At 56.8% G+C, this 10621-nt stretch overlaps 1 protein-coding gene across 1 annotated transcript; it reads right to left on the bottom strand.

The window, feature by feature from the left end:
- On the bottom strand, window positions 1-462 carry SPRG_20476 (hypothetical protein; the record flags this gene model as incomplete). Its single annotated transcript, XM_012347180.1, has 3 exons — window positions 1-285; window positions 327-403; window positions 450-462. The coding sequence occupies 3 exons, from the start codon at window positions 460-462 to the stop codon at window positions 1-3; spliced, it is 375 nt and encodes a 124-aa protein (XP_012202570.1).
- Between the last annotated feature and the right edge of the window lie 10159 nt (window positions 463-10621).

A 10621-nucleotide genomic window follows, 5' to 3' on the forward strand; every position in this document is an offset into this window, starting at 1 on the left:
TTACGACGCCGGTCGTAGCATCGGCGTCGTCTCACTGGGCGCCGGCGCATCGCGTGGGATCGTACTACCGTGCGACTCGTCCGTGTCGCTACCGCTGTACGACCGCTCGACCGCGCGGTTCTCTGCGTCCAAGGTCGCGCCGCACTGCATGCACCGGCGCTGGCGCGTGCAGCAGCAGAACGGGCCCGCCGAGTAGAGAAACATTGACGCCAAGAAACCGCGGAGTGTCCCGTCGTTGGTGCGGAAGGTATGCAGACACGGCGTCGGCGGCGTCCGGGGCGTCTCCTACACAGGCGTCAGTAGGCGCGGTGGCAAGCGCGTGCTACGGGCGGCGGCGTGGCAGGTGCGTCTGCTGTAGGCGTCCATGGAGCGTCGATCTCGTGGACGCTGTTGCTGGCTACGACTAGAAGCGCACGTGTGGGCGCGGGCCACGCTTCGTCGCGACGTACCTTGGGGCGCCATGCTGCTGTCGGATTGTGTCTTTCTCGCGTCGAGGTTGTAATTCTTGGCACGTTTTCGCCATCTATTCGTACGCATTGCATGGTTTATCGAGGCGACTGGTGATCGTAATATATTTTCATGAAGACAGTTTTTTTAGCTTTGTATTTGTATGTAATTCAATACGAAGGATGATGTAAATGCCACTGGTTGCGATGCCGACGATGGGTTTTACGTACGAATACGGTCGTGCTAGGCACGAATTCGCACAATCCGTGGCACGTTTTAAAAAATGAGTGCGACGCACATCATCGGGCGGAAAGGCAGGCAATAGCAGCGGTGTGACTTTGATCCAGTTCAAGGATCCATGATAAATTGACCCGTGTCCAGTCGCACGGCCGTGGACAAGCCCGTGGCAACATCACCGACGCGCCATTCTGCAAGATGCCCACGCCCACGCGCACCACCGTCGCCGTCGCGATCGCCTTTGTCGTCGTCGCCGCCTACGCCGCCTGCGTCATCGCCCTCGGTGCCTCCATGTACGGCGCGCTCATCGAAATGCCGCATGCCACCGTCGTGGCCGTCGTGACGCTTGCGCTTGCGGCGCTTGGCCTCGTGCACCTTGTCTGGACGCGCGGGGCGCCGTCGCATACGTTCTGCCTCCTGCTTTTGTTCGTCGAGGTCGTCTGCGTCAGCGTGCTTTTGGGTATGGCCGTCGATGGCGTCGCCATGACAACAAAGGCGATCGAGACGGCGCCAGCGCTCACGACGTACCAGCACCGCATGAACGCATTCTTCGCCTCGGACAAGGCGCGCCAGTACAACTACAGCGCCAGTCTTTTTTCTTTCGGCGCGGCCAAAACTCCGTCCAACCCCCTGCGCTACAAAGTATATGAAACGAGAGAGTATCCTCTGGACGCCGCGCGAGCGTTCTCGGAAGCGTACTGTGTGAGCGAAGGCCACCACTTTTGCAGCGCGTTTCCACTCGTCCAAACGATCGTGTTTCCGGGTCTCTGGAACAACCCAAACGTGACGGCTGAAGTCGAGCGCAATTTATCGACGCTGCCAGCCACGCTTGCCAACGTCATTGTGACAGCCACGACGACGCTCGACAGCTTTTGCGCGCGCGTCAACATTACCGTCGAGAATCCCCAATGGGACCCGACGACCACTGACCCGCAGACGTTTCTGGCGCGTCTAAACGCCCCGGCCCGTAGGTTTCAATTGGACGTCGTCGATCTCTGCTATGGCTGCGCGGCGCTCTCCAACGCCACGACCAAACACACTGCGCTGCAGACGTGGATCCATGACACGTGCCCGATGACTGCACCCAAGCCGTCGGGTGCCGCCTGCATCCAAAGCGTCGCCAACGACAAGAAATCCGGCATGGCCCCCAAGAGTACATATACCGACTTTTCCGTTGACTATACGTACCGCAACCCGTGGTACGACGCGTACTTTGGCCACACGCTCATGTCGGTCGCCCGAAACTACGACCGAGCTATCGCGATCGCGTCAGTTGTTCTGCTCGTCTTCTTGCTGTTGCTTTTTGCGCGCGTGTGGGTCGTCCGCCGCGCTCAGAAACATCAGGACGCGCTTCGGGACACCGCTGTGCACTCCCCCGTCGACAATGCATAGGTGGCGAGTCCTAATATATCTAAACATGCGCTTTTGCTACGTGCTCGCGTTGCCATCGAGGTATGAACCTACCCCTAACCTACCCCTAAGCACTTGTCAGGCAGCAAATACGCTGTGCATTGTTATTATTGATCCTTTCTTCGTTGACGCGGTGCGATAGCCGAACGGTACAAGGATTGCCTCGTCAACGGCGAGTGAAGAGACGAGAGTTCGAGCCTTAATTTTGACCAGTTCCATGACGAAGCGTCGTCTATTGAGGCTGTTGTATTAGAGACTCGTGTCTTTTGGAATAGACATTATGATACCCTCGTCTCGGCTTCAATTGTCTTGTCAGACGGCTTACGCTGTATAGCCGGGATTACCACTATGGGTTTCTTTTCATATGTGGTCCATCGTCAAGCTACTTGATCGACCAGCAGCGTTCGCGGCGTTCCACTGGATGCGACCGTGGGCCGACTTGCTCTGCCTTAATTTGCTGTGATTACGATGCACATTCTTGGGTCGAGTGGTTGGGGAAATATTCTTCCCCAATAGCAAGTACACATGCAGTGCGGTGCAATCGAGCGCTCGCACAGCGGTACAAATATTGTACCTATTGTTGACACAAATCACTAGTGTGACGCACCAGTGCTCAGTGCGGTGCCGTCCATGTTGCCACGACAACTCAGATCTTATCGCCCGAGGGCAATGTCGTAAATACGAAGTCGATTTTGCAGACACTTGACGTCAGTCGTCGACTACGGTCAGAGACACGAGCGCGTGCCCCCGGACAAGATGCAAGCGGCGACTCGTGTTGTGCTACTAGTACACTGTACTACAAGACAACGAAGACCGAGCTGGTAGGGCTCTTGAATGAGGTTGTGGTGCTCCATCATAGCGTTGTGGGCTCTTGGTACGTTTTCGCAATCTATTCGTAAACCTACTGTATTTCTATGACGATGTATTTTTTCAACGAAAATGCCAATTCCTTTCGCCTCATATACGTATTTGTATGTATATAAATAGAAGCTGTGTGGATGCCACCGTTGTGATACTAGATGATGATTTTACGTACGAATACGGTCGTGCTAGGCATGAATTCGCACTATTCGTGGCACGTAAAATAGGTGCGATGGGCATCATGAAGAGACAGGCGCACCCAGGGTTGGACCTGGGGTTGGACAGACTGGAGTGGACTTGATCTACAGCTCCAGGACATTGACCCGTGTCCAGTCGCACGGAGGTGGACAAGCCCGTGGCAACATCACCGACGCGCCATTCTGCAAGATGCCCACGCCCACGCGCACCACCGTCGCCGTCGCGATCGCCTTTGTCGTCATCGCTGCCTACGCCGCCTGCGTCATCGCCCTCGGTGCCTCCATGTACGGCGCGCTCATCGAAATGCCGCATGCCACCGTCGTGGCCGTCGTGACGATTGCGCTTGCGGCGCTTGGCCTCGTGCACCTCACGTGTACGCGCGGGGTGCTGTCGCATACGTTCTGCCTCGTGCTTTTGTTCCTCGAGGTCGTCTGCGTCAGCGTGCTATTGGATATGGCCGTCGATGGCGTCGCCATGACAACAAAGGCGATTGAGACGGCGCCAGCGCTCACGACGTACCAGCACCACATGGAAGACTATGTGGCATCCAAGCGCCAGAACGAAGTGCTCTGGCGCGACGCACTGATGAGCCCGCTGGGCTTAGTGAAAACTACCCTTATGGCCCTGCGCAGGCGTATTCGGAAGCGTACTGTGCGAGCGAAGGCCGACAATTTTGCAGCGCGTTTCCTCTCATCCAAACCATCTTGTTTGATGGCCTTTGGAACAACCCGAACGTGTCGGCCGAGATTGCGCGCAATGTATCGACGCTGCCAGCCACGCTCGCCAACGTCATTGTGACAGCAACCACGACCATCGACAGCTTTTGCGCGTCGACATCGCTGACCCGCAGAATGCTCGTCACGATTTCAAAGTAGCCCTCTTCCGACTCTGCGATGGCTGCGCGAGGCACTCCAACACCATCGTCCAACACGCCGCGCTGCAGACGTGGATCCATGACACGTGCCCGATGACAGCACCCAAGCCATCGGGCGTCGCTTGTGTCGCCATGTTCTACTGCTTGGGGGCAGGCTTGAAGTCGTGCATCAACTGGACGTACCGCACCCCGTCGTTCGACGCGTGCTTTGGCCACACGCTCATGTCGGTCGCCCGAAACTACGACCGAGCTGTCGCGATTGCGTCGGGCGTTCTGCTCGTCTTCTTGCTGTTGCTTTTTGCGCGCGTGTGGGTCGTCCGCCGCGTTCAGAATACCAGGATGCGCTTCGGGACGCCGCCGTGCACTCCCCCGTCGAGAATGCATAGGTGACGAGTCCTAATGTATCTAAACACGCGTGTTCCCTACATACACGTCGCGTCGAAATGCGCTCCAACGACGATACTGGCACTATAACTCAAGCAGTCTAGAAACGAAGTAGGGCGGCATCGATGCGTCATCCTCGATCAGACGCAGGAGACGAAACGGGACACCCGACCCCTACCCTAGCCCTGGTAAAGTGCACGTGCGAGTCGTTTTCGCTTCAAGTCCTGCACTTTGAATTAGCGGCCCTTTGCAGCAATAGCAATCTTTTCTTCATTGGCCTCCGAGTGCTAGTACATACCTGTCTGTCTGTCCAGCTGCGCAATTTTTAGCGAAAACGCGCTGTGGATACTCGAGGACACCATTCCCACAGAGATACCATGCTGGTCCTTCTGCGCGACAGTCTTCTTCGCTGCGTCGGATTCACTCCGCGTAGCCTACCATTGCGCGTACTGCAACCGCTTTTCCGCTCTTAAAATCGACGCTCTCTTCCTACGCGAGCCCCTAAAGACAGTGTTTATGGATGCCACCTCCTTGCAAACGTGTCCTGGTATCGTCCACATTGGCTGGCAGTGACCCCATGGGGGGCATGCCTTCAAGTCAACCCCACATTTTTTGTCGACGCATTCTTTGGCGTTTTGAAAGTGGACCACGCGGGAGCGGGTTGTCTGGAAGGCGCCCTTTCATCGTCCGAGACTCAAGAATCGGTCTCCGAGCCAGGCGCTGGACATGCCAGTGGACAGCATATCCCATCGAACGAGTCGCACGGACGCGGACAGGTCGGTGGCAACGACACTGACGTCTCATTCTTCAATATGCACACGCTAAGCACAATCTCGGTCGCCATTGGCTTTGTCGTCCTTGCTGCCTACGGTGCCTGCGTCATCGCGCTCGATGCCTCCACGTACGGACATGGCATCTCGCATGCCACCAATGTGGGCATCATGACGATTCTGCTTGCGGCGCTTGGCCTCGTGCACCTTGTCTGGACGCGGTGGGTGCCGTCGCACTCGCTATGCCTCGTGCTTCTCGCGTTGGCGACTATCTGCTGCAGCGTGCTCCTGGGCTTTGCTATCAACGGCGCTTTGACGACGACGAAGGCGATGGAAACTGCTCCAGCGCTCACAACGTACCAGCACCGCATGGAAGCCTTCTTGGCCTCGAAGGCGTCGCTCCAGTTCAACTACACGGAGAGTCTCTTCGGCTTGGACGGCGGGGCCAACGGGATACCGCTCCGTCCCACGGTCCCCTTGTCCGACAAGGCGTACCCTCTGGAGGCTGCGCGAGCGTTTTCGGAAGCGTACTGTGCGAGCCAAGGCCGCCATTTTTGCAGCGCGTTTCCGCTCGTCCACACCATTCTGTTTCCGGGTCTCTGGAACAACCCAAACGTGACGGCTGCGGTTGCGCGCAATGTATCGACGCTGCCAGCCACGCTCGCCAACGTTACCGTGACAGCAACCACGACGATCGAGAGCTTTTGTGCACGCGTCACCATCACCTACGCGCTGAATGCATCAATGACCACCGATCTGCAGACGCATCTGGATCATTTGCAAGACCCGAATGTCAAGTTTCAAAAAGACCTCTACGATCTGTGCAGCGGCTGCGCGACGCTCGCCAACGCCACCACGAAACACACTGCGCTCACGACGTGGATCCAAAGCACGTGCCCGATGGCGGCGCCGCAGTCGTATGGTGTGTACTGCATCGCGACCGCCAAATGCATGGCGTTCAAGAGCAAGTACCCGACCGAGGATGATGACGCGCTGTGCTACGGATTGTGGCCATTGACGTACATGAACCCGGCGTACGACCCGTGCTTTGGCGACACGCTCTTGTCGATGACGCGCACGTACGAGGTGGCGATCGCAGCCGCGTCGAGTGTCCTCGTGGTGGTCTTGGGGCTGCTTTCTGCGCGTGTGTGGGTCGTTCGCTGCGCCGCAAACCAGTGCGACATGAAGCGCGGCGCTGTGGCCGTCGTCGTGAGCCCCGTTGAGGGCGCGTAGGCTAGAGAGAAAGACGCTTGGTTTTGATATACCAATTTCAACACGACGATACACAGTATGCAGTCCTTCGAGTCGTAAGTGGGTGCGTCGAACCAAAGTGAAGGCGAGCCTACTCGTGGGTGGAAGCAGGACGTCTGCATCAATGGTACGAAGATCGTTTGGTGGCGCTGTACGCAACTACTACTGGACCACTCCCAAGTTGTAGTACGCATAGCTATAACATACACGCAGCTAGAAGGAAAAGTGGCAGTGTTTGGTCACGAGCTTCCAATGCACTTGGTCCTTCGAGAGTGGTGGCAGAGCGAGGTTGGCACCGACACGTGAGCCCAAGACAGTACTTATTGAGAAATAGCTAATATGCAGAGACATGGAAGGGCTCCAGGCCCTAGCGACCATGGGAGGTTTGCGCAGCTTGAAGAACTATGGGGTAGAATGTTGGTGGTCTGGGTCAAGGGCTCTTGAAATGCATCAGTGCATCCGGCGTGGTTACCGGACACGCGCCACAGCAGCTAGAAGAAAGAAGTTGCACGTTGCTAGCTAACGTTAGTGAACGCACTCTGCTCAATCACTTTCCAATATCAACATCAGTACCTCGCACAGTTCAAATCATTTTGGGTGCCACAGCACTGAATCCCTTTGCCGAGACAGACAAAATGACAGTCTATACGGGCGTGGAGGGGCATTCTTCAAAATGCCTTCGCTCGCCGACACAACCCTCCCCGTGGCCGTCGCCTTGGTCATCCTTGCTGCGTACGGCGCCTGCGTCATTGCGCTCAATGGCTCCATGTACGGCGATCTCATCGCGATGCCACACGCGATTGTGGTGGCCATCGCGGCCCTTCTCCTAGCTGTGATCGGACTCGGACACCTCGCGTGGGCGCCGTCGCACTCGCTCAACCTCGCGCTTCTCGGTGCGGCCATGGTCTGTTGCAGCGTTCTCCTAGCGTATGCTGTCAAGGCTGACTCCGCCATCGCGACGGCGATCGAGCTGGCGCCACGGCTCGCAAAATTCCAGCACGACATGGAAACCTTCTTCATCTCCAACTCGACGCGGATGATGAACCCGTACAGCGACGGTCTCTGGCTCGGCGGCGCCGACCCGACAAACTACTTTGATGCATCCATCTCTCGTGCGGCCGCAAACGTGTTTTCGGAAGCGTACTGCGCGAGCCAAGGCCACTGCTTTTGCAGCGCGTTTCCGCTCTACCAAACGATCTTGCTCCCGGGGTTTTGGCACCATCCGAACGTGTCGGCCGAGATCTCCAACACGTTATTTGTGCTACCGGCATCGCTCGCCAACGTCACGGTGACACGGACGACGACGCTCACCATCTTTTGCGCGAGCCTCAACATCCCAAACCCGCCCCAAAAGGACACGGACCTGCAGACGCGTTCAAACGATTCCGCTCTCAAGTTTTAGAAAAACCTCAATGACCTCTGCAGTGGTTGCGCGGCGCCGCAACCACCACGACCAAGTACACGACGCTGGAGGCGTGGATTCAAAACACGTGTCCGATGACGACGCCCAAAGCCGCGGGCTCGTCGTGCGTTATCACGGTCGGCTGTCGCGCCAGAAAGGGCGATGGCGAGTGCTTGGACCCAATCCACTTGAACGCGTCCAACGACGAGTGCTTTGGTAGCACACTCATGCCGGTCGTCCACAAGTACAACACGGCCGTCGCCATTGTCTCGGGTGTCCTCTTGGGTTTCTTCCTCCTGCTTGCTGTAATCGTGTGGATCCTTTGCCGTGTCGAGATGCGTCGGGTCGCGGAACCCGTGTCGACACCCGTCGAGAACGCGTAAACGAACGTTTGGATACACTCACTGGTATAGATTCAGATCTATAATGTCTATTGGCAATGCCACAAAGTCGTAGCAAGTACCATTGGTATATGTCGATGTCAACAGTCGTGTAAATCTGACGTAACTCTGAGACAAGCGAGGTGAGCGCAAGAGGCCACGTCTGCTCTTGGCTGCGTCATGGCATGACAGTTGACCGTAGCAATAGCACGTAGCACTGTACAGGTCTAGAGCTGCTAAACGATATAAAAATTTTAAAGTCAATGGGTTGACGTTTGGTGTCCGAGGATAACGAAACTGGACCTAGCTCGATTGCCTCCATATCTACCGCTGTAGACAGTGTTGCCAAGACTCGAATGCAGCCCCACTCGATGTGGGAGGCAGCGTTTCCACGTCTGAGCCATATTCAATTTGTCGACAGAAGCGCGTGCTGGATGTGAACTTGTTTTCCTTCTGGGTGGGGAACCAACCTGCACCAACGCGACACCATGTCAAAACGGCGCCTCTCCGGATACAGTCTTTGCTAATGCTTTTTCTTTTTCTTTTTTATTTTGACTGGCATGGGTGCAAGATACCATATCAAAAACAGGCGCAGAAGCCACGCGCAGATAGAGCGACAGGCACAGTGGACAGGACACGATGTGATCATATCACCACATGTCATTTTTCAAAATGCCCACACCCACGCGCACCTCCGTGGCCGTGGCCATCGCCTTTGTCGTTTTTGCCGCCTATGGCGCCGGCGTCATCGCCCTTGTCGCCTCCATGTACGGCGCGCTCATCGCGATGCCGCATGCAGTCTATGCAGCTGTGCTCGCCCTTCTTTTCAGTGTCATTGGCCTCGTGCACCTTGTCTGGACGCGCTGTGCACCATGGTACACGTTTTGCCTCCTGCTTTTGTTCCTTGAGATGGTCTGCGTCAGCGTGCTGCTGGGCGATGCGATCGCGTCGTCGCCGATGCTGACGAACGGGATCGAGATGGCGCCAGCGCTCACGACGTACCAGCACCTCATGGCTGCGTCCCTTGCGTCCGACAAGGTGCGCGACACACAGGGCGTCCTTGTCCCGACCGGGCGATCCTCGTACCTTCCGCGCCACCCCATGCGCTCGTACAACAGCAGTGAGTACCCTCTGGACGCCGCGCAAATGTTTTCGGAAGCATACTGCGTGAGCGAAGGCCGCCGCTTTTGCAGCGCGTTTCCGCTCGTCCAAACGATCTTGTACCATGGAGTGTTGTCCCGCACGTTTCCTGGTAGCCCAGAGATCTGGGCCAAGCCCAACATGACGGCTGAAGTCGAGCGCAATGTATCGACGCTGCCAGCCACGCTCGCCAACGTCACGGTGACAGCTACCACGACGATCGAGAGCTTTTGCGCGCGCGTCAACCTCACGGACGCGTTTCGTTTCTACTCTCTCTCGTCGGAGCCGATTGCGATGTTCAAGACCGACCTCTACCGCTTGTGCCACGGCTGCGCCGCGCTCTCGACCGACACGACCCAGCACACAGCGCTCCAGACGTGGGTCCATGACACGTGCCCCATGACGACGCCGAAAGGGTACGGCATCTACTGCATCAAGCGCGCCAATTTTGCCGCAGAGAACACGCGCCAGTTTCTGAACGCGAGCACCGACTACCCCGATATGTTTGCTTTCTCGCATCTGAACCCGTCGTACGACGCGTGCTTTGGCCACACACTCCTGTCGGTCGCCCGAAAGTACGACATTGCAGTGGCCGTTGTCTCAAGCATCGTGCTGCTCTTCTCGCTGCTGCTGTGTGCGCGCGTGTGGGTCGTGCGCAGTGTGGAGCAGCTTCAACTCGCAAGGCGCGAAGCCGCCATCGCCATGCAGACACCAGCCAACAACAACGTCTAGGCTTCGAGCTATCTTCGCTCTGCAATACACGCTCGTATTTTGTCCCGCCTTTCGTCGTTCTATAGCTGCAACTGCGACCTCGACCTGGAACACCTACCCTACCCCAACCCTACAGTGATCCAACCTCGTTGCGAGCATCAACTCCCAACAGCAAACAACAGCATTTTTGCCTCCAAATCGCAGCCAGATAGTATGCCATTAGAATGGACCTTCTGCTTTGGCATACTACATGTACATCTCGACCGCGAGCAGCGTGGCCTTGCATAGTGTCAATCAATCAATCAATCAAACGTGTTCGCGTTGAAACCAAATTAGCAAAAACTAACTCAAAGACTTCGCATACGTAGTGCTACGCCTGAATGCGTGGGAGTTGGCACCAGCACTGGGTCGTTGGGAGTGAGCTGCGCACGGAGAGATCCATCCCGTGGTGGACCCCACTCGCCGAGGATAGCTCGCGCGAGGTCGTACGCAGGCTCCTCTACTCGGACCACCCGACAGAGGAGTGCAAGCCGTCGGGTGTGTTTCAAACGAAACC

The sequence above is a fragment of the Saprolegnia parasitica genome (assembly GCF_000151545.1).
Source record: "Saprolegnia parasitica CBS 223.65 unplaced genomic scaffold supercont2.34, whole genome shotgun sequence".
NCBI lineage: Eukaryota > Oomycota > Saprolegniomycetes > Saprolegniales > Saprolegniaceae > Saprolegnia > Saprolegnia parasitica.